Source organism: Engraulis encrasicolus, chromosome 2 (assembly GCF_034702125.1).
Source record: "Engraulis encrasicolus isolate BLACKSEA-1 chromosome 2, IST_EnEncr_1.0, whole genome shotgun sequence".
Lineage (NCBI taxonomy): Eukaryota > Metazoa > Chordata > Actinopteri > Clupeiformes > Engraulidae > Engraulis > Engraulis encrasicolus.
In genome coordinates this window covers 6,624,079-6,648,242 of record NC_085858.1, presented here as the reverse complement: position 1 = coordinate 6,648,242, position 24,164 = coordinate 6,624,079, and the positions used below count along the sequence as shown (strand labels likewise).

Genomic DNA, 24,164 nt, shown 5'->3' with positions numbered 1-24,164 from the left:
TTGTATGACCAGCGCATGTAAAGAAATTGACAATAAAACCAACTTGACTTGCCTTGATGATGGTGGTTCACCATCTTGTAACTTACAGGTACATCTGCATTTGCTGTTCTTTCCTTCTTAGGCTGAAACTGCACTAATTAAGTTAGAAAGACTGAAGTGTCAGAGGAGTGACTTTTACTAAGGCCAAAAATTGTATCTGTGTGTGATTCAGGAGTGATACGGTGCGCTATGCGCTGGACATCCTGAGTATCCTGACCATCGTGCCAAAGACCCAGTTGCTGCTGGCTGACCCGGTGGCTGTACTGGATGAAGGGGGCTCCACCGTCTCCACTGTGGGTGAGTCGATAAAACGCCATCAGACCAACGGGTCTGGAGCCTTTGCAGTTTTCCTAGTGTTTGAATGGGTGAATTCAGAATTAAGCAGGTTTTAGTGTTTGTGTTTATGTGCTAAGCAACTGATGGCGGCACTTTAAAAATTATCATACAGTATAACTTATTTAATGTAGACTGGTCTAGTATGCAGTCTTTTCTGAAGATGGACTAGTTGGCGTCTGAACTCCAGTTTCACTGTTGCTTGGTCACTATACCAAGTAACACAGAGGGAAAACCTCAATCAACGGTGTCATGACCTCTTTTCAAAGTATTTGTAGCACTCAAGCCTTTAAGTCTTTCTTAATTATCAGTGTAACCTGATTGTTTTATATACATATATAAAAGGCTCTACTAAAAACACAAGACTTTGTCCTAATAATCACGTTGCAGTGACAAATTGCAGCCTATAAATAAAAGCACGTCCCTCTTGAGTCCCTGGAGACTGCACGGCAGCAGCCACAGCTGCTTACTAATAATCCCGTCTGGGAGATGAGTTGTGGAGGCCTGTCAAGTGTCCACTAATGCACCGGTTGTAGAAGTCCTCATCACTGTTCACAAACACCCTCTTTCATCATTTTTGGCTTAACTAGACTTTTGGGGCAAGTTGCTCAACATTTTCCAGATTATCATCGACTTTCAAATCTGTTTTTGAGACTTGGGACTGACCAAGACCGTAACGTTTCCCGCCTCCCGTTGACCCGCCTCCCTCAGTTTGCTACTGGTCGAGGTCAGAAAAGGCTGTGCTGAAGCTTACAGTTTTTCTCAATTGGTTTTGTACATTTACTAATACAATAATGATTCTCAAAAGTCTTTGTTCAATTGTGACTTCCTGGTGTTACCTGTGCACATGGTAAAATCAGTTTCTCACTGTTTTCGACATATAGCAAATGCTCTCGTCCACCATGCCATGGCTGTGTACAATTCTCAGTGATTTCGTACATTATCAATTGTCATGGCTTTTGTCATATCACTCAAAAAGCTTTGTCACTGAATGCATGCAACTATCTCACCCCCCACAACATTTATGCTCTATGTCATAGTTAAAGTCTTGACATGCAAAATGATTTACCAAGCTGTCATAATGTGATAAGCACTGTATAATTTCCATTGGATTTTTGTCTATAAATGTGATCTGAATTGGTAAATTGATCACAGGTAAATATGGACTCTCTCTAATCAAAGGCAATATAAGGGATAGAGAAAACAGGCATGCAATACAATAGGCACTGTACTGCATTACATTACTCTATGCCTCATGTGCCCTTTATAATTACGCTCCACGGAAAATTACAATATTTCCCAAGAATTTCACAAGACCGTAAGTGCACTTTATACAGTATCAGTGTATTGTTTCAAATTTATTTTGCTTTACAGTTCTAGATTTTTTTTCACATGGGGCTCCAGGACAAGTAAAAAGGGATGGTAGAGGGCGCATTTTGACACCTCAACCAGAGTTGGCTATTTTTCCTATTTTGCAATGAGAAAACCTGTCAATAAATAGGTCATAGTCTAAATGTATATCAAGGACAGTCTTATCTGATCAATGCAATATAAAGTCGAATTTACAACATTTCCCATCCAATCTAAACAACATTTTGCTTCAGAAGAGATCCTCAAGAGTGTACTAGTCAATTGACAACATGACAAATCGATTTGACTCGCTTGTCCATACACTATGACACAATGACTAACCATTCTGCTGGCACTGAAACGTTCATTGACACAAAAACTTGGTTTTGAAAGACAAACTAAGGGTTTTGAGCAAGAGACTCGGTTTTGCAGGTCATCCACAGTGTTTTGCCATTTGTTAAAGCTGTTTTGAGAATGAATATTATGTTTTGCAAATTGCGAGAGATTCGAGAACTGTACAAAACCAATTGAGAATTACTGTAAACCAAAACTTTTTCTTAGTCCCAATGGAACATCCCTGCTTAAACCACGTCAATGCCTTGAACACCCGTTGGAACTGCTCGAAATTGATAAGCCCCGACAAAGTGGGTGGAGTTCCCGATTTTTGTATTGCTCCCGGCACAGACATCATATATGAAGACTAGATACGTCATCGCGTATTTCAAGCACGTCCGCACAGGTCGGCCATATTAGAGCAGCCTAAACTCTCCACAGACCCTCCGTTACACCTGAAGTAAACTGAAGAGTTGAAACGTTGGGATACTTAAAATGTATTCTGTTGCTTCGCTGAAATATTGACACGTGTTTATAAATGGTAGGGCTCCTTAAAACTTAAGTGTAGACTGGGGTAAAACGCCCAGGAGAGGCTTCCCACTTAACCTATTTGTCCAAACATTTAGATAGACCTACAGCCAATACACATTTTAACCATTGCTGTGCATTACGTTGACGGCATGGATATATTCATTGCACCAAATTAAAGACGACAGAGATGACGTACTGGAAGAGAGATGTACAGCGCAACAGGTTCATTCTATCTGGATGGCTTTAGCGTCACGACTCATTTTGAACACAAGGTGGAGCTGTCGAAACCAAAGCATATACTACAAGTGAACGTTTATTTGTTATTTTACTGAAAATATAAAAGATTACGTTGTGCATTTGTTTATGGGGTCTATTTAATTACATGAATAAGCCTACTGAACTATATTATACATGATTTTAGACCTATGCACATAATAATATAATGTAATATAATATAATAATATTGTGAATATGCATCACTATGCAGTATCAACATATACTTTCGTTTGGAATTTTTTATACTGTATAAAAAAAACAACCCTTTCGAAAATCGATATAAATTTGAGGGAATTATGACCATCTGAAGAGTATGCAACACCCAAAACTCACTGCAACTGGTTGAGCCAGAAGGCTGCTTTAACATGGCCGCCATGCGCGGACGTTCGGCTTGCATGACGGGAACGCGGACGACGCATCTAGTCTTCATATATGATGTCTGTGGCTCCCGGCCTCACTAGTAGCAACATTGAAGGTGTTGCATCACCAGGAGGGCGTGGCCTGGCTACCTCAACATAGTACTGAAGGAGTGCAATAATGGTCATCAGGGACGCTTACAGTTGCCTTCTAATATGCGAATAATGGTGGTAGGGCAGTATATAGAATTTATATCCTGATATCGATATTGACTGAAATAATTGTGATATTGATTTTTAACATAATCGAGCCGCCCTAAATGGTGGTGGCAGTGCTGAGCAGAATTCCATACTACATAGATGTTACTTGTCTCTAGATGGGCTTTGGAATTTCATAAGATGGCCAATTTGGTCAGACTGACTTGGGTCACAGAATTGTATGCAGTCACAGGAAAGACAGACAGTCCCAGGCTGGCCCAAGTATGCTGTAAAAGTAAGTAAGTAAGTGAGTGAGTGTGTGTGTGTGTGTGTGTGTGTTCCAGGCATGAGCATCGTGCTGGTGGTTGCCGAGGGCGAGGTGTTTGTCAACGATGCCGAGATCCAGAAGTCGGCGCTGCAGGTGGTGATCAACTGCGTGTGCGCGCCCGACAAGCGCGTCTCCAGCATCGGCAAGTTCATGGCGGGCACCCCGCGCCGCCGCCTGCCCCAGGCCAACCGTGCCAGCGAGAGCGTCCTGGCCAAGATGTGGAACGTGGTGCAGTCCAACAACGGCATCAAGGTTCTGCTGTCGCTGCTCACCGTCAAGATGCCCATCACGGACGCCGACCAGATCCGGGCGCTGGCCTGCAAAGCTCTGGTGGGGCTGGCACGCTCGGCCACCGTGCGGCAGATCATCAGCAAACTACCGCTCTTCAGCAGCGGCCAGATCCAGACGCTCATGAAGGAGCCCGTGCTGCAGGTCTGCCCTCGCCGAGCATGTATTTTACTAATGGGTCAATGGCGTTTTTAGTAGTAGTACACATCAGGGGGGTGCAACGTTTGAATGGATTAGATCATATTTTTGTTGTTTTTAGGGGATTATCTAAGAAGCAAAGTCATTATTAATTCATTTGTGGGCATTAGCTGTGGTTGTACCACCTGATGTCTCAGCCCAAAAAAGTAATTGACCCATATACTAGTATACTACATGACTCTTCTCATGATGCATAGGGTTTCACCAGTGGAACATGGTGATGATGATAGTGGTTTAAAAGACTACTACTACCATAGCTACTACAGCAGTCTTTAAATTTATTACAACTCGTTCATTGCTATTCTTGTAGCAGTTTTTATAACGTGAGTCATGTATTCAGAGAGTAAAATAGTTGCCTTATTTTTTGAGGTATAAAAAATCCCTTCTCATGATGGTAGAATGGCTTAATAGGATGGTGATGATCATGATTAGGGCTGCACAATTAATAGAAATTAATTGAAAATCACGATTTTGGGTGCAAGGATAGAAAATTGTGGCCGTGACCATTTAATTGTGATCACACCGGGGGCAAGATAGTGACCTGCCTTCAGGCGTCCTTGAAGCCAGAATGTGTTGACAAGCTGGTATTTTTGGCCGAAAATCTGTTGGCTCACCTAAGCTTCATGCTATTGCCTTTTACATAATTATTACAATTCAGTTTTATTTTGTTCATCCCTTGTTCATCAGTTGTTTATTGTTGTTCATTAATCATGATAAATAATCATGACCTACTCAAATAATAGTGATATATTTTTTTCCATAGTCGTGCAGTCCTAATCATGCTCACGATGCCCCTTTAGGATTATCACCCGAAAAGTGGTGTCTTGATATGACCATGGCGTAATCCAGATGACATTGTGATGAGAAACATAAAATACGTCATTTTATTCATTTATTTTTCCTTAATTGATTTTGTGTTGAGGTTCTGTTTTTTCGATGAAGCTGCCTGTTACAATGTGCTTTCTAAACCACTCTTGCCTTGCCTTTCCTTGCAGGACAAGCGCAATGAGCACGTGCGCTTCTGCAAGTACGCGGCGGAGCTGATTGAGCGCGTGTCGGGTAAGCCGCTGCTGATGGGCACCGACGTGTCCCTGGCGCGGTTGCAGCGGGCGTCCGTGGTGGCGCAGTCCCGCATCTCCTTCCCCGAGAAGGAGCTGCTGCTGCTCATCCGCAACCACCTGGTGGCCAAGGGCCTGAACGACACGGCCACCACACTGACTAAAGAGGCCGACCTGCCCATGGCCCCGCTGGCACACGCCCACGGACACGGACACGCACATCCCCACGGCTCGCACGCCGTGCCCCCGTTCGTTGCCCCGGGGGTTTCTATCGCCGCCTCCGCCACCCCGGCCGCCATCTTGCCAAGGACTCCCCGGCTGGCCAATGGGGTGGCGGCACGGCTGGGAAGCCACGCCTCCACGTCGGGCTCCCCCAGCCTCCTGCTCACCGGGGCGCGGGCGTCCACCTCCCAGCTCCACGTCCCCCCTCCCTCCACCTCCTCCTCCTCCCTATCCGCCACCGCCTCCTCCTCGGCCCTGGCCCTCACCGCCAACCCCCAGACGTCCTCCTCCTCCTCCATCACCACGGCTCCCCAGCCCTCCGCCAACGGCTCCCCGTTAATCGGCCGCATCGTCTTCACGCGCGAGCGGCCCTCTCCGTGTGCCACGGGCCGCAAGCCCCGCGTGCTGCGGCAGAAGTCGGACCACGGCGCCTTCAGCCAGAGCCCGGCCATGAAGAAGCAGCTGGACCGGCACCTGCCCTCGCCGCCCGCCCTCGACAGCATCATCACCGAGTACCTGCGCGAGCAGCACGCCCGCTGCAAGAACCCAGTCACCACCTGCCCCCTCTTCAGCCTCTTCACGCCACACCAGGTCTGTATGCGGCACACCACCACTGCTGCAAATGCCTCATATGTCTCTAAGGTGTATTAAGTTGCACTGTTGAGTCTGATGTTTCAATCTCACTGCACTGCACCCATGTATGCACCTCATTTTACATGTGTATACTAGTTGCGTTAAGAACCATTCACTTCCTTCTTTTCTTTCGTCTCCGTTGCTTCTACATTTACATTCCTCTTTCTTTTTTCATTGTGTTTATTGATTTTTCAAAATAATTCACACAAATCAATCACACAACCGCCTTGAATGTGCACTCTGAAATCATAAAGTCCAACATGGTGTTACAAGGCCCTACTGTGGTGTTAACAGTAGGGGCACTGGTCTTCCTTGAACGACCCTTCCTTGTCTCTCTCTCTCCCCACTCGCTTCCTGTCAACGTCTTCAGTGTCCTATGAAATAAAGGCAAAAAAACCCTGGTGTTTCGAATAACAAAGTCCTCCTTCCTTCTTTTTCTTTCCTCCTGTCCCCCAGTGTCCTGAGCCCAAGCAGCGTCGGCAGGCCCCGGCCAACTTCACCCCGCGGCACGTGCGGCGCACCACCTACCCCAAGTACGGCGGCGTGGACGGCGGCTGCTTCGACCGGCACCTGATCTTCAGCCGCTTCCGGCCCATCTCGGTGTTCCGGGAGGCGGACGAGGACGAGAGCGGCTTCATGTGCTGCGCCTTCTCGGCCCGCGAGCGCTTCCTCATGCTGGGCACCTGCACGGGCCAGCTCAAGCTCTACAACGTCTTCACCGGCCAGGAGGAGGCCAGCTACAGCTGCCACAGCTCCGCCATCACGCACCTCGAGCCCTCCAGGGTGAGCCCAGACGCCCAGACCCACACCACTCACAACACACACTTACACTTTTTCATCATTTATGTTGTTAGCATGTAGTGACTCACTACACACCACACGCTTTTTCATAATTTACTTTATTAGCATGTATTCACTCAGGACACCACATGCTTATAACCTTTAAAAAAACAAAAACATTTGCGTTATTAGCTTGTATTCACTCACAACACCACATCTTTATAAGATTTTTTTATTAAGACACTCACTACACACCACACTCTTTTGCTTTTTTATCATGTCTGTTATTATCAAGTCACTCAGACCACATGCTTTTAACCAATTTTTTTTTTTTTTTTTTTTTTTAAATCATTTGCTATTGGCATGTATTCACACACAACACCACATGCCTATAAACATTTTTTAAACATTTGCGTTATTAGCATGTATTCACTCTCAACACCACATGCTTATAATCTTTTTAAAATCATTAACGTTATTATCATGAAGTGTCAAAATACAAGTTTGTCTCGTTACAGTTATTTTAATTAAGTCACCCCTAACATTTCTCCTGGAGTGTTGAAGGATGGGGAGGGAGAACCCCTCACACCTATTTTGTTATATCTTTGTTTTGTAATCACATTATTTATAGTATTTGTGTTCATGTTTTAGTAATGATATTTATATTCATGTTTTAATAATCATTTTCACTTGGACTCACCCACCTCTACCTCTTTATTTTACCAATGACCACAAATGTATTTGTATTGTAAAATTCCATCAATCATATTTCTAATTTCAGTAACAGTCTTGCTGGTGAGATGACTTTAGTGATAATACTTTATTTAATTTCAGTTATCATATTTATAATATTCTTTGTTTGCTACCAGCTTTTTTTGACAACTTTCATTTCCAGAGCTATCAGACTATAACTTTTTATTGTGCACAACACTAATTAACTAGTATTCATTAGTATTTAGTACTCTGGTGTAGTGAAAGAACCATGCAATGAAAGGTGAAACTCTTTCTGGTTATCTTCTCAGCATATAAGAACAGTGACATGTCTATTTGCAGTGCTCTTCAGCTCTCGGTGGAGGTTGGGGAATAGCATTATTCTGCCCATATTGTGCGAGGGGGTTTTGTTTGTACATGAATGAGCAGCATGTTGTGCATGCCTGGGTGAAACAAAGAGGGATCTGGAGAATGAGCCCGGGTTGGGCAGATGGGCCCTCAGTGGGCTATGTGTTTGGTGAGTGGGGGTCCAAGTTCTTTGTTGTTGTTTGCGCTCAGCGAGCAGACCCATCACTTCTGTTAGCAGACCATCAGTGGACCCATATCGATATCCCCTTGAGTGTCTTTGTTTAGATGAAGATGTTTTGATTTGTATGCCTTTTGAAAAATGGAGGAAAACCAAAACCAGGTTATGAATATAGCCGTTTTATCACATGTCACCATTGCTCGTCACAGATATGCCCACTGACCCCCCCTAGCAGCTGTAGAGAGTATTGCAGTAACAGAGGAGCATGCAATGGTGATGAGGGGAATATTCTCCCCTCCCCTCGTCTGAGGTGCTCTTCTGTCCTCCGTTCAGCTTCTCTTCCTCTGACCTCTCTCCTCTCTTCTGTTCCTCTGTCCACAGACGGACTTTATCTCTTTCTCTCTTTCTCGGTCAGATACTGATCTTCCCTAGTCAGCTCTACTTAGATTCACATGGCTTTTGTTATTTTTGGAATCCTTGTGAATATTTCATTGTAGTAAAAAATAATTATTTTGTGACTACTTCCCTGATGACTTTAGTTCTTGTTTATAAGTGATGCAGGCTGTCATGATGTCTCTCTGTCCCCCGAGTCAGTTATGCAGACTGTCCTGACTGTCTGTGTCCCTTGTGTCAGTAGTGTACTCTGTCCTGAGTGACGTCTCTTCTGTCCCTTTTATCAGTAATGCAGGCTGTCCTCAGGTCTCCTAAATCCATGTATCTGTATGTTAGTTTCTACTGGTGTGTGTGTGTGTGTGTGTGTGATTATAGTCAATATCTTATTATTATTTAAATTCACATTGGGGAGTGGTCAAATGTAATTTCAAACTTCTGTGCTAACCCTGGTGCATAGATTTTTGACAAAGTACACTTTACTTGACTTGACTGTGTCCACAGGATGGTTCTCTGCTGCTGACCTCAGCCTCCTGGAGCTACCCCCTCTCGGCCCTCTGGGGCATGAAGTCCGTCTTTATCATGAAGTGAGTCCCTTTTTTGTTTGTTTGTTTGTTTGTTTGTTTCTGAACGGGAAAAAAATCGCAAGGCACTCCAGCTAGAATATGTTAAAATGAGCTTATGTTGTTTTTTAACAGTAGTCAATTGTTATGAATCAAACATGCACAAATGCAAAAAAAGTGTTTTATTACATTTTTCAAAACCTCTTCTAACCAAGCCACTGATAAATTACGCACCTAGGCTTCCTTCTGTTCATGGACTGGACTTGCAGTATAAAATCTGATAAATGATGATAATTCGTACATCTACCTTTTTGTTTTTTGTTCATTTAAATGAAGCACACTAACTAGAGGAGCCACTTTCAGGTCCACTCTGCACTGATTAATTAATCATCAAGTTTAATGCTCTGTAGTAAGACTGCAGCGTCTTCTTGGTGTGCTCCAGAAACTTAGAAGTAGGACATGCCAGAGATGAGCTGAGACACGCCGAGTATGACAGAGAAAAGAGGAGCGCAAGAGCAAAAGATTTTTTCCTGATGTCAGCACTGAACTTAGTGTGTGTGTGTGTGTGTGTGTGTGTGTGTGTGTGTGTGTGTGTGTGTGTGTGTGTGTGTGTGTGTGTGCGCGCGCGCACGTACATGGCGGCTCATGACTTATTTGTGAGGGCCTTACTTAAAGCGCATGGAAACATGCTGCTCTGTGCTGCCGGGAGCCCGAGTGGCCAGGTAGGCAGGCTGCTCCTGCCGTGTCTAACCCACACCACCATTTTGCTCACCGCTCTTCTCTAGTGTAGCGGAAATATCTCGGCCACCAAGAACAAGTTTTTTTTTTTTATCTACTGTTGCTGACAACCCTCCTCTCTCCCCAGCTCAAGAGATTATTCCAAGTAGGTGGTTTAGTGAGTGATGTAGTCGACAGAACAAGATTTTTTTCTCTCCAATTTTGGCTCACTACACCTCTCCAAAGTTAGTGAAATGCCTTGACAGAAGAATTAGATTTATTTTTCCTCTCAATTTTCTTAATTTCACTGTCACTGACCACTTAATCTAGACCAGTGATTCTTAACCTGGGGTGCGGGCACCCCCTGGGGGTGCACCAGAGATTTCAGGGGGTGCGCGGAATTTTGTTTGTGTTGCGGTTGTGACCAAAATTCTGCAAGCGAACATTATAATTAGGCCAAATCTAAACCAAATTGAAACATGTTTTGGTCCCCATGTAAAGGCATAACGTATTGATTAATGTCTCAAGCAAGAATCATTGTAATTAATCACTAAAATAATTTTTAGTGTGTATGTACGTGTAGACGCTTGAGTTGGGGGGTGCGCGACTTGTCTTGGGCACAGGTAAGGGGGTGCGTTAAGAAAAACAGGTTAAGAACCACTGTTCTAGACCGTGTTCATAGAAAAGATGTTTCTGTTACTTATGTATGCAGATTTCCCATTGATTTCGTTTAGAGTAATTAACCCATAAGAATCTACATTTAAAACATGCTGCCTTTCACTTGAACAGGTGTAAGTTGTCAAGAGTACTGTGTAGTACAGTCACCTGCCATCAAAGGCTGCAGCTTACATTGTAGGTCAGGGCGATGTAGCGTAATAGAAAAGCGTCTGTCGCGCCCTTTCTCCTTTATCGTGATAAACTAATTTCATCCATTATTACAGCTTATATACAATTTAATATATTTTAATAACATTTTGTGTTGTTACCACTCATGCTCCAAGTTCATATAACTTTAAAAAGAATAAAAAAAGATTTAAAGAAGCATGGTTTTGCAACACGACACACTAGACAGAAAATGAAGATCACTGAAAGCATGTGTAATTGTGGTATATCATCATGCATATCATCGCGATATACATGGGTTCGCCGTGTTTGTAAACACGATGTTATGACACTGGCCACGCGATGTTGTGATACTGGCAGCCAACCATGTGAGCAAATGTTTTGACCGACAGCGGTTTCCAACAATCGGAGGTTGAGTTGTGCGCAGCTAGTTTCGCGCAGTCAGGGGGAAACAAAAATGTAGAACCCATGTATAAAGTATTCTATATCGTGATGAGTTTTTTTCCATATCGCCCATCACTAATGGTTTGGAATTCATTGCGATGGAGAAAGCAGCTAGGGTTGGAGCCAGCTGACTGGCCTCTATGCCTATTGATATCTGTGCTGAGGACCTCTGTGTTGTCTGTTGTAGGCATTCCTTTTTAGACGATCATTACGTGGAGTTCAGCAAAATGTCCCAAGACAGGGTCATCGGGACCAAAGAGCATGTTGCTCACGTAAGTCTTCGAAAACTCTCTACACTCACACAGTGCAACGTAGATCCCTAAATTCACTGCCATTATTAAGTGTTGGGACGGTATATCATGTTCAGCACACAGTTGGCTGTGAAAGGGGATTCAGCATTTTCCCCCAAATAAAGCCATTTCCAGATTCTTCTCTTCTCTTGCACATACTAGACAGAACAGAGGAGATAAATGACCTATATGATTTCTTGAATAACATCTCAACTCTCCTCCTTCCTCTCCTGTCTAGATCTACGACATCCAGACGGGCCAGAAGACGCTGACCCTGAACAACCCCGACCTGGCCAACAACTACAAGCGCAACTGCGCCACATTCAACCCCACGGACGACCTGGTGCTGAACGACGGCGTGCTGTGGGACGTGCGCTCGGCCAAGGCCATCCACAAGTTTGACAAGTTCAACATGAACATCAGCGGCGTCTTCCACCCCAACAGCCAAGAGGTCATCATAAACACAGAGATCGTATCCTTACACGAGCGCCAGAGAAGGGAACATTGAGAAAGTAAAGGCCTCTGCCCACACACTGATTTTAACGAAATGTGGAGAACTCCTCTGCCAATATTAGTTTCCATTGTTTTTAATACAGCGAGGCTTGCACACTGGAGCTTGTTGATTGCAATTTAAGTTTATTTATTGTTCTGAGCTACTTGGTTAAATCTGTTGTTGAATCCACAGTTCGTTGAGAAAATAAGGGATCCAGGCTCTTCTGTTAGATTATTTAGCTTTATCTCAAGGTTTACTTGACCTGGTTTACTATTGAGCTGTGTTCTTAGAATACCCCCAGGGAAGAACAAATGCAGTAAGGAAGCAAATGTTTTGACTTTCTGTACAAAGGTTGCCCGCTATGATTGTGTGCTTAGTGTTTGTTTTTGATTGTTTGTTAAGGCATCCTATTGTAATATCCTTAACACACTCACCAGTGGGATCTAAGGACATTTCATCTGTTGCACACTGTCCCGGCTCTTGACCAGTGCAGGATTGTGTTCAATAACAATGGCACAGTTATTTATGGAGGTGAGTGCAATCATCTTTCCAAGATTTGTATGCAGTGATGTTTTATTTCTACTGACTGTCCTAATAGTTAAGATAAAATTACCACAAGATAATGTCAGGATTTTCTTTCAAGCACTTTTTTGACGAGCATTGGTTATGGTTTTCTCCAGTAGTTGCATGAAGTAGTCAACTAAACGCATGGCTTAATGTTATCTACACAGCCTACCTACATTACACATGAGACGGACTGCACAAGCACGCACACTCACTCCCATGCACGCAAGCAAGTTTGTGTAGGTGGTGGGCAGTTGTAATGTAGGGGAAGAGCGGAGTCTGTGTTTGGTGGTGAGCGAGAGAGTGGGACCCCATGGGAAGGCCGTGGCTGGCTGGCTGTAGGCGTTGCCGTGGTAACGGTTGCCGTGCGTGATGTGATGCGTTGCCGTATGTCCTGTCCTGTCCTGTAGCGATGCGGCAGGCAGACGATGACGATGACATGCTGGAGCAGCAAATGAAGAGTCCCTTCGGATCCTCCTTCAGAACCTTCGACGCCACAGACTACAAGCCCATAGGTACCATGTACCACCCGCAGGCACACCTACACAGGCACCACACACTTATTTACATTCCCTCACACACACTTACATTCTCTCTCCCTCTCTCCCTTTCTCTCTCTCTCTCTCTCTCTCTCTCTCTCTCTCTCTCTCTCTCTCTCTCTCTCTCTCTCTCTCTCTCTCTCTCTCTCTCTCTAACACACATACACACACACGCACACACACACACGGATACTTACTTTAAAAGTTTATCATATGCTCCTTTTCTCCCCACCTCTTTGATTCTAGAAAACAAATAATTAACCAGAAACTTTTGAATGTTCATAATTAAAATAGTATCTGATTGTTATTTTTAAAACTACATATTTTTGTGTTTATTCGTGTCTTAAACAGCCACTATTGATGTGAAGAGGAACATATTTGATTTGTGCACAGACACGAAAGACTGCTACCTGGCTGTAATAGAGGTAAGACTTCCCTGAGGAATAAATCGCAGGATTAATTGAGGATTCATAATTTGGGTTTTGGGTGAAGAGCTGTAACAATACACTCAACTCACAATTCTGTTTGTATCACAATCTTTGACCAACAGTTTGATGCACCGCACAATTTTTTAAATGAACAGTTTTTTTGCTTTGTTTTTTTTCCCACAAAAAGGTTACAGGTGACAAGTGGATACTAAGTTTTAGAACAATTATTCAGACATAATGATTTTGAAACTCAAAAGCACCACCATCATTTATTTTTTCCTCAAAAAAAGGTTGCATGTTACAAGTGGATACTCAGTATTAGAAAAACTGTTACAAAATAATGATGATGATGATGATTTTAAACTTAAAGGCATCAACACATCATATCATGTGGCTGTTTTCTGGACTGAATGCCAACAGAACTTTGAAAAAGCGTGTCACGATACTGCCCTCTTTCATCCCAATTGAATCTTGTGACTTTGTATCACGATTTCTCGGTTCAATACAATATCGTTACAGCCATATTGCATGTGATGAGTAGTGTTTGGGTTTGCCTCTCGATGAGTAGCCGAGGCGTTTGGCTTAATCTCTATTGCCCCTCATCAGAAAGAATCCTTTTAGACACATGATGAAGCATTCTCAAGCTCCAAAAACAAGTTGCTTCAGTTGTTTACAGCATGGCTCCTTTGTAGTTCAGGCATGTTTAACTCGTATCTTAACTGTTTCAACAGAACCAGGATGCTATTAACATGGACACGGTGTGCCGTCTTTATGAGGTGGGCCGGCAACGACTAGCCGAAGAGGAGGAGGATGAGGAAGATCAGGTCAGTGTGACGCATCAGCTGTAGAAATCTAGCACAAGTCTCTGTTTGTCTCTGTCTCTCTGTCTCTGTCTCTGTCTCTCTCTCTGTCTCTCTCTCTCTCTCTGTCTGTCCCTCGTGTGTCTCTACATTTGAAATAAGTTGCATATTTATTTCATCACTGTGACAGATGGGGAAATGAAATTTGCATAGTCACACGCAGTGATGAGGAACCGTCCCATCCACACCAGAAAGCTAATAAGATATCGCTCCTGTTGCTCTACAACTTTACTGTCCTCATTGCAACCTTGTGCTGCTTTTATGCAGTGTTTTTGTAAATGTCGGATTGCATTGTCATTCACATATTTAAATCAATGTAGACACGAGTACAGTATTACATATTTAAGCCAACCATAATATTTCCAGTTGTTAAAAATTATTCCTGATGATGACATGATCTCAGTAATGTCCAGACACTAAGGCTCTTTTGGGAACTCCCATTCTTGAATTTTGCTCGTTGGTGAACTCTTTCTCCATTTGAAAATATCACCCTTTTGTGGACTAAACCATTTTTTAAATATTGCTCGATATGAATTCTTCAATAGTGAATATCACTTTGTGTTGGCCTGTTTCTGTTAACTCATGGTTGTAGACAACGTGAAAAAACTCCCGCACACTGACCATTTTGCTGTTTTACTTTAATGAACTGAACGACGTTTTGGTATTAGACCTTCATCAGGCAATCTCGGTGTGCAGGAGTTTTTTCAAGTTGTCTGCAGAGTGACCCATGGGACATCTCCGACGCACCTGCCAGCTGAGGTGTGCGAAAAAAATCCAAGTTTAACTGATGGTTGTAAAAAAAAGAAAATCCAGGTCCTGCTGTGGCTTTATGGTAGGGCACTGAGCCACTGCACCGTCGTCCTGGGTTTGGTTCCGAACCGCGCCATTTGCCAGTCCTTCCCCAACTCTCTCCCCTGACTCTTTTCCTGTCCCTCTCTCACTGTCATCATTAACAAAGGCAGAAAAACATAAAAGTGTCTTCTTTTTTTTTCCTTTTTTTTAAAGACAAGAAAATCCTAACAATTGCGAGAAACGGTATTAAAAGGAACTTGGTGATTGCTGTGTATACCTTGTCTTAACACCCCCATTGGGATTGTGTCACCTGTAGGAGGAGGAAGAGCAGGATGAGGATGACGATGATGACGACTCTGAGGACGACATGGACGATATCGACATGGACGACCTGGAGACGGACCCTATCCTGGCCGAGCTGGGGAACGACAACGATGGGGAGGACGAGGAGAACGGGGACAACGACTTCTCGCCCTCGGATGACGAGGAGGTGGCCCGCCTACTGCAGGAGGAAGGGGACGAGGAGGACGATGACGATGATGACGACGACTCTGATGACAACGATGATGACGCAGACCTAGGCCTGGACAACAGTAAGTTACTAGGGCCCAGCCTGTACGCAGACCAAGCCCTTAGCAGACCCGGTTACTAAGTTACTAGGGCCTTCTATGCCCTTCTATCCCAATAATATGACTTTTTAAAGCCTTACATGTTCAAGTAGGATTTTAACAAAAATGTTGTTGTTTTTTTCTGTCTACACAGCCGACAGCTCTGACAACTCTGATTTGGAAGATGACATCATTCTCTCCTTGAACGAGTAGCAGGAGAGGGATGTGGCTTAGGTGACTACTGGGTACGCCGGAGGAAGACTGAGAGGAAGAGGTGTGGCGGTCGCCCTCTCGCTCTCGTCAGAGAAGGGAAGAGCTAAAAGCTTCAGGGCTTCAACTGATGAACCGCTTAACGCCCAACTCTCATGCTGTATCAGGAGAACACTTGAAAAGATCAGTTGTTTGCTTGTGTTATTTTTTACTCCCCGTCTTTTTTCTTTTGGTTTTGATTAAAACACGACAGCGCGACTATCTCTGCAAGTCGTGTGTTGTCTGTGTGTGTTCTGCCAGTATCCTGTTTTTTTGTGCGCGTGTGAGCTCGGCCACTGGAACTGAGCGAGGCACTGGCTACAAACAGGTGTGTTCTCTGCACTTGTCTTCCAGTGTTACTTTTACTTTTTCCCCCTCCTTAAAAAATATTGTACTCTTTCTAAATGTAATTATCAAAAAGTGTCACTGATGTAAAGCCCCTGGACCTTACTACTTGTGCAGAATGTATGTATCTAAAGTATTTTTCTATAAATGTAATAAAACACAGCTGTCTCTGTGTTTTGACGTAGACACTGAAGTGAATTCCATTTGGGAGGATGTACTGTTTCTAGAAAATGCAAGAGGATTGAGATTGTATTATATTGTAATATAATACACGTTAATGGGAAAAATATTTGAACTTTTGATATTTAATTTAATTTCCAAATGTGACTTGTGAGTTTACATCTGAGAAGAGTAAAAACAAAAAAGGTTAATAGAAGATTGTATGGCATTCTCACTGCAAGCCTCATTCCTCCAAGTTCAGAATCCACTTGTTGGCCAAGTCCAAGGGCATTAGTGGGCCTGAAATTTCCAAAGCGTGTCATCCGTAGTGAGCATCAGAATCAATGGGTGTTATTACAGGCAGACCTTTAATAACCACGACCCCTACTTTGGCATCTCTGCTTAAGGTGATGCACAGGGCATCATATCTGAGCAGTACCTTGTGTACAGTCTAAAATATGGTCAGCAGTAACATAGAGAATAATTATTATTATCCCTTTTCTCCATTTTCTATATATATATTTGTTTTACTCCTTGCCCTGTTGAGTTGCAGTGTATTGTTTTGCAGAGGGTAATTTCTTTTAGTATACACATTGCTTTATTGATACGCCAGGGTTTAGATATTTGCAGCCATTGATTGTGAACATTACCTAGGGCAGTCATGGATAAGCGGTTAGGGCGTCCGATTTGTAGCCCAAAGGTTGCAGGGTCGTCTCCCGACCCACCAGGTTGGTGGTGGGACTAATCAACCAGTGCTATTCCCCATCCTCCTCCATGACTGAGGTACCCTGAGCATGGTAATGTCCCGCTGCACTGCTCCCTAGGGGCGCCATTGAGGGCTGCCCCCTTGCACAGGTGAGGCATAAATGCAATTTCGTAGTGTGCCGTGTACACTTATGTGCTGTGGGGTGCTGTGTCACAGTGAGTTGGAGTTTCCCAATGGGCTTTCACTTCACTTCCAGGGTGTGTTCTGCAAAAGTGCAAACCACCACTAATTCCAGTTGCTTACAGCGTCACTCTTGACACGTTTGCCAATTATCAGATCTCTTGTATTATCACTGGTGATTGTAAAATCAAGAAAGTGAGTAATGGTAAAGGCTTCAGATGCCCCACAGACTATTACAGCCTGTTGGTTCAAACTATGGTGCGGTGCCACTGTCATTAGCAGTGTACATTTATCTAATAATAATAAGGGTTCACATTAAGAAATAAAGGAAAATATGTTTGAGTTTAAGTTTTCAGCAACCAGTTATAACCCTTTTACATATTTTTTATCATTAATTTCTAAAAGCTCTCCAAAATGCGCTCTCCGCCTATGCCCTGAGACAATCGAGCTCGGGTCGTAGGTCACACTTTGTCTTCCTGTTAATGTCAGGCTTTGTTCCGTGTTATTGTTAATCAGGTGGCTATCGTGAGCTGGTGTAAATTAAATGCATACATTCACATTCAAATCTTACAGAAATGAAAGAGGTGGCAGGACGCATTATTGATGTTGTGTACATGTCTTGCGGCTTGCGCCGAGATGGTGAGAGCTGCTGCTGAGGCACTTGACGTGGTCGTCAGTCAAATCCAAACTGCGCGTCTAAATGGCGTAAAAGCGCGTGGGTGAGGGGAGAGGATACGAGGTCACATTTCTGTTTTTTGCCATGGTTATGCTTTTGATACACAGCGGTCTGGTCGCGCTTTAGCCTACCTAAGACAGCTGGCATCTTCAGAACCTTCATACTGTAGTAGTGTTCCTGACAGCTCGTGTCATGTGATTCGCTTGAAGATGGCGCATCCTTATACGCTGTAGTATACCAATTCTCCTCCGCCAGCACCAGCGTACACAAGTCTTATACTGGTTTTATGGCGCCCTAAACAACGGGGAAGGATTCATGAAGGCCTAATGCAGAAATATCCCGTTATAGGGACCGAGTTAAGGATACAATTTCTCAGGAGATTTACAGAAAATACTCACAATTAGTTTGGTCTCGGATGCTCCTGCCGTGATAGCGCTTGGAGATCCGATATCTGAACTAAGCTACTGGAGACTGCATCAACTGCTGGTGCTGTGGCTGTGTCGAAAGAGCGGAGCTAACCGATCTGAAACAGCGGCTCAGGCTTCGAGGTTGTTTTCACGATCTTTTTCAGTCAAGATGACATGAAGTGTAGATCAAAAAAGACCGAAGACGAAAGCGATGTAGCTTTCCACCAAAGAACATCCTCCCACGACATACAGGAATGAGGTTCGGATTTCTGTGAATTTAGCATCGACCTACAGCAAAATGTGGGCACCTACAGAGGAGGAGAAATTAGGAGTTGGTGAGTTGATTTATTTTCTCATTTACATATTTTGATTTAAAATAGGCCTGTACTGTTATGGCTCGGCAGCTTTATTTATTTTGGATTGGGGAGGCGGCAAATGGGCTACCGTTTCACGGCCATGTAAGCAAATCTCGGCTAATTTTTCCTGCATGGCTTGTTTCGTTGGCTACTTGCTAAATAACACTGCTGCTTCCATCCAAGGATAACGAATCAACATCTTAACACTTTCAAGGTTACGTTTACGTTATTCAGGCAATGATTTGATTTATGCATAGGGCAGGTCATAAATTTGTTCATATTGCCTCGCTGCTGGGGATCAGAATTCTGGCAATTAGAGGCCATTCTCAATGCGAGCTCGGCTGGCTTCACGGCCTCACACCATCTGACTAACCCCAAGATCTGAGACCATTTTGTGAGATAGCCTTGGCCATGAACCGTAATCTGGAATGTGACTGTGTTAACGGGGGTCCTGGTCACTTTTTTTTGTTTAAAAGGGTGCAACACAAAATCACAGTCTATTGACAACATAGTAGCTACAACGGTGTACCACCAACAGGTGCAGAGGAAGGCGAGCTTCAGAAATGCGGGGGTGTTGCTTTCCCGTCAGAACATCAACACGAACGAATCCCGGAGCTGCAGCAATCTTGTTTAAAATCAGTGGTGTCTGTCATCACATCAGACCTTTATTTTTTTGAAACTTCTCCACAGTCACGTAGAGTGATGGACTATCTATTCCTAACAGAGCGATGCGTGAGGTTTTCTCGGCAGATCAGGAGATGACCGCCAGAGTACTGTCCGTGGTGCTGATCTCAAGACGCGCGTGTACGCGCCAACAGCAGTAGTTGAGAGCTGTGCACTTTTGCGTAGCCTATGCTACAAATGAGTCATTTCCAACACCTCTCAGTGTGATATCGATGCTATCAGTCCCTATTATCTGATGATCCGAATTGATCCATAATTTGACTGCGAGGAAAAGTTACATCTCAGCCAGTCTTTACGAGGCAAATATGAGTTAATGAAAGCTTAGCCTAGATTTGTCCCTAGTACAGCTGACTGCTGCTGACGGCATTATACTGATCTACTTTGATCTCTATGAACCACGAGTCGTATGCCTATCAGTTGGTGTAACCATAACCTGTCGATAGGCCTGTATTGTATTCCCTTTTCGACGGGTCTTCCTTCCGTGCCTCATGGTAGAGAAGAAGGATATTCCGTGTCCTGGGTCGGATGATAGTGAAGTGGGGGTGGGGTGTACTCACGCATCTCATAGCTTGAACATCTAAACCCACACTGTAATAGGTCAACACTTGTTTTACCCCGTCTTGTATTATGCATTATCTCTAATTCTTTATGTATGGTGTGTGTTTGTGGGGGGGGGGGGGTATGTTTGCCATGCATGTAGAGCCAATAAGCTTACAGGCTTATAGCTTATTTAGGATTGTTTGTTTCCCAAGGCCGGAAGAAGGAGCTCTGCAATATGTTGACTATAGTAGCCTCCTGAGCTCTGAATCCATACAGCAGTCATACAGTAGTAACACCTTTTCATTCTCATAACAATGTACCAAAAGGAGGTTAATATCATATCTCATCCCGAGTTGTTATTTGAATCTTCCAAGTTGAAGAGCTTGTTGCTGTGGAATGTTGTTTTTCATATGATGTCAGACACAGTGGTGTAATTCTCAACCAACGCAGGGTGATGCCGCGGCCGCCTATATATCTGCGCATTAATCCCCAATCTGTGCACTGTAGTTGTGTGTTATTAACGGTACCTTGTGGAAGTGGAACACCTTTACTTTTCCCGCTGCCATCATTGGATGTAACTCTCGCCCCCTCCTCTCTCCAACGTGGCCGGGCTGGAGTCTTTTAGTGTTATGAGGTGCTGCTGCTGGTATTTGCAGGGCTTTGTGGACTGACTGGAGAGCGGGACGGAAGAGAAGAGAAGCCGCCTGCGAGAAGTCAGTGGGATTATGTGGCATCATTAGTGCCCATGGATGTGTGTGAGTGTGGGGGATGGACGGATGGATGGCTGGATGAGTGGATGAATGGATAAACCAGAAGTATGCCGATTCACATCGGAATGAAACGAGCCACGACCACCACCACATGGGACGGCAGGAATAACAGCTGTGTTGTGTTTAAACAAGTCAAGCAGCACATATCAGGTCAACTAGCATTTTCATGACAGTGGGAGATGATGACGGGCTCTTCTCGAGACTCTGGCGGCCTGACCCTGAGTGAACTCCTGATTCTGGCCACGTTGACTGACTGACTGACTGACTGCTGCCCCGTCCCGATTGCTGCCAATCCCCTGGATCCAGAACACTGGCACGTGTCCTGTACATGCTAGTTTAAACGTAAACACATCAAATATTTTTAGCGATGTTCTCCTAACCACGAACACTGACAAGTAACCAAAATGTATTTTGGTGTCACTCCATTCCTACACACACACACACACACACACACACACACACACACACACACACACACACACACACACACACACAATTTTTAATATTTTCTATATTTACATTTAGCTGATACATCTTCCTAAGCAGCTTAAAAAATGGAGAAACAGTAGTCAAGCTCCAGTAAGTTAGGAAAGCATTTACGGCGGTGGAGATTGAGAGATTGAAGGGTGAACTGTGAGCACAGTGCACTGACATGCTGGCATCCAGGCAGGCAGGCAGGCAGGCGGGCGGGTGGGCAGCCACAAAGGCAGGTGATGTTGGAAGAGATTATATTTTTTTCCCTGTGTGTAAAATGTTGGCTGAACCAGAGTGATGTGTACGTAGTAGAGTGTCATGGATGTTGTCCTGACCTCAGGTGAACAGATGTTGCATCCATGTTCCAAGCGGAGCAGAGAGAGAGAGAGAGAGAGAGAGAGAGAGAGAGAGAGAGAGAGAGAGAGAGAGAGAGAGCTCCACTCTGCTCTACTCCACTTGGCTTGGTACAGTACACCACAGCCCACCACAGCCCACCACACACACCACACCACAGCACAGCAGAGCGTGGCTCGGCTCGGCTCATCTCAGCAGGGGAGAGTGCGGATGGGATAGCCATGGCTTATATACCACCACTTCACATTCCAGCCAGAGTCTTTCCCATCAAGCAGATAGTGGCTGGATAGTGGATTTGTGGCTGCATGCCATGCCAGGCCTCCAGCAGCGCTGCTAGCAGTAGCAGTACTGCCCTACAAAGCAAAAAGGCAGTAACTGCACAGAGCTCAAAACTGAGACAGTTGACTTTAAAAGGATACTGCAATCCAGTTTAAGTGTTTTTTGGGAGATTATTGGCATGTGACAGTTTTGTTACTTTATATTACCACCTTTTTTTGAAGATCAATTATTTTATTTAACTTTAGACTTTGATATATATGGCACTAAAGTCATAGTAACTCACTTTAAACAGCAATGCAGTTACTGCCTTTTTGCTTTGTAGGGCAGAGTAGTGATAGCGGTGGCGGAGTAGTGGAGGCAGTGGAGTGCAGTGGAGTAGCTCAGCGTCTCGCTGCTCCTGCTGCTACTTTATGTAAATTACGCCTTTAGTGGAGTCATGGCAAAGGTCATGAGCGTATCTTACTTGCAGCTTCCTCTTTTAGTGCAAGTCAAGGTTAATGGCAGGCGCAGATTCAGGACGAGCCTTGTTCCAGGAGAAGCTAGAAGCCAGTCCGAGCTACTATACAGCGTATCCGGTCTGATTACATTTATAGCCGTCATGGCCTCATGCATAGTTGGATTGTGTTCATATGTTATATACTTGTATAAAGGTTACATTAGCATTATTCAGTGATATCAAGCGAGTCATAAAAACATCTCATGATGCTCTATCAGATCATCTTACAGTGTCTAAACATCCTTTTTTTTTTAAAAAAAACCCTGCACCTCAGAAAAGAAAAGCAAGTTTATTAATGTTATTTCTTGCGGTATCCACAGTAAAACATCCATTCAAAATTCACATTTGTAAAGTTTATTAGGGTGCCGTACAGTATGAGGGTTTCCAAGAATGTAGAGAAGTAGGGGAAGTGCAAAAGTTAATCCCTGTCTGGGCCTGACAGATCTATTTGTTTTCAGATGCCACTGATGTTTTTATTCCCTGAGGTAGTCATGCATAGGAAAGCCTCTTAGAGAAATCCATTCTTACAAACTGAAAATAAAACCACGGCCAACATTTTTTTCAGCATTATTACTATTGCAGCATGCCCACTACAACATTACAAAATTCATCGCTAATACACTAGTCTACTTTTGGGTCCTGTTTATATTTTTTTCAGGATATGGGAGGAGGAGCTCTGTAGTACATGTGAGGGGTTCTTGAGATAGTTAACACATTTGGAGGCGGGTTGCGATGGGAGAGGATCTCCAGATTATCTGATGTAAAACCCTGTGGTGGTGGTGATACAGGGTGCAGCAACGTTCAGTTCACAGCAGGGTTATAGCGAGGCAATTGCTCCGCTGATTTTCCTTGTGTGTGTGTGTGTGTGTGTGTGTGTGTGTGTGTGTGTGTGTGTGTGTGTGTGTGTGTGTGTGTGTGTGTGTGTGTGTGTGTGTGTGTGTGTGTGTTCATGTTCTCTTTCTCACTATAGGCTATGTAAAGCCTCACTTAGCATATGTCTATTAGCAGGCATTTTCTCTCTCTCTCTCTCTCTCTCTCTCTCTCTCTCTCTCTCTCTCTCTCTCTCTCTCTCTCTCTCTCTCTCTCTCTCTCTCTCTCTCTCTCTCTCTCTCTCTCTCTCTCTCACTGAGCAGCTGCTCCTCTCCAAGAGGCAGGCTCCACTCACTCTTCCTGTCATGTGACATGACATGCACACTCTTTGGAGAGCACTTTTACTCTGTGGCACCCTCAGAGTTTAATGACACAGCTTTCTAAATGGCCCTGTAGGGAAGCTGGACGAGAGTCGCACCACCCAGCTTCAAGTGCGGTGTTCTGGGGTACCAAACGTGGGGGCACGCTGACCCACCACCACACCAAAGAGCCAAAGGGCTCGTTGACATGACAGTCAGAGCACACCCACAACCTTACTTGTGGTTACTCCATCACAAGCACTTTAAGGCATAGTAATCATACTAGCTGGACTCAAAAAATGCTCTGGCTTCATGGTTAGAGAGATGGTCTTGCGATTGCAGAGTCACCGGTTCGAATCCCATATTCCCCCGAAGGTTGCAGGTTCGAGCCCCGCTCTGCCTCACCCCATCGATGTGTCCTTGAGCAAGATACTTAACCCCAAGTTGCTCCTGGTGGCAGGGTGGTATCCTGCCACAGCCACGGTCACCGGTGTGTGAGTGTGAATGGGTGAATGTGAGGCATACAGTGTAAAGCGCTTTGAGTGCTCGAAGGAGTGGAAAGACCGTATATAAATGCAATCAATTTACCATTCATCTTTCCAGGGACCTAGTCAAGGTGGAAGACGTTT

General features: G+C 44.3%; 2 protein-coding genes across 3 annotated transcripts in view; both read left to right on the top strand.

Moving 5' to 3' along the window:
• Window positions 1-16,574, top strand: part of LOC134466790 (DDB1- and CUL4-associated factor 1-like) — a 30,344-nt gene extending 13,770 nt beyond the window's left edge. For both annotated transcript variants that reach the window (XM_063220669.1, XM_063220676.1), the window contains exons 14-26: window positions 212-336; window positions 3,761-4,176; window positions 5,226-6,101; window positions 6,600-6,926; window positions 9,055-9,137; window positions 11,305-11,389; window positions 11,646-11,879; window positions 12,338-12,431; window positions 12,875-12,979; window positions 13,355-13,428; window positions 14,163-14,255; window positions 15,400-15,676; window positions 15,846-16,574. In XM_063220669.1, coding sequence (XP_063076739.1) covers window positions 212-336; window positions 3,761-4,176; window positions 5,226-6,101; window positions 6,600-6,926; window positions 9,055-9,137; window positions 11,305-11,389; window positions 11,646-11,879; window positions 12,338-12,431; window positions 12,875-12,979; window positions 13,355-13,428; window positions 14,163-14,255; window positions 15,400-15,676; window positions 15,846-15,904 — 2,848 coding nt within the window. In that variant the 3' untranslated portion in view covers window positions 15,905-16,574. The remainder of the gene's footprint in view (window positions 1-211; window positions 337-3,760; window positions 4,177-5,225; window positions 6,102-6,599; window positions 6,927-9,054; window positions 9,138-11,304; window positions 11,390-11,645; window positions 11,880-12,337; window positions 12,432-12,874; window positions 12,980-13,354; window positions 13,429-14,162; window positions 14,256-15,399; window positions 15,677-15,845) is intronic.
• Window positions 16,575-16,662: 88 nt separating this feature from the next.
• dock3 (dedicator of cytokinesis 3) overlaps window positions 16,663-24,164 on the top strand; it is an 84,780-nt gene continuing 77,278 nt past the window's right edge. Inside the window, exon 1 of the mRNA XM_063193218.1 lies at window positions 16,663-18,748. Within this exon, the coding sequence (XP_063049288.1) occupies window positions 18,712-18,748 (37 nt within the window). The 5' untranslated portion in view covers window positions 16,663-18,711. The remainder of the gene's footprint in view (window positions 18,749-24,164) is intronic.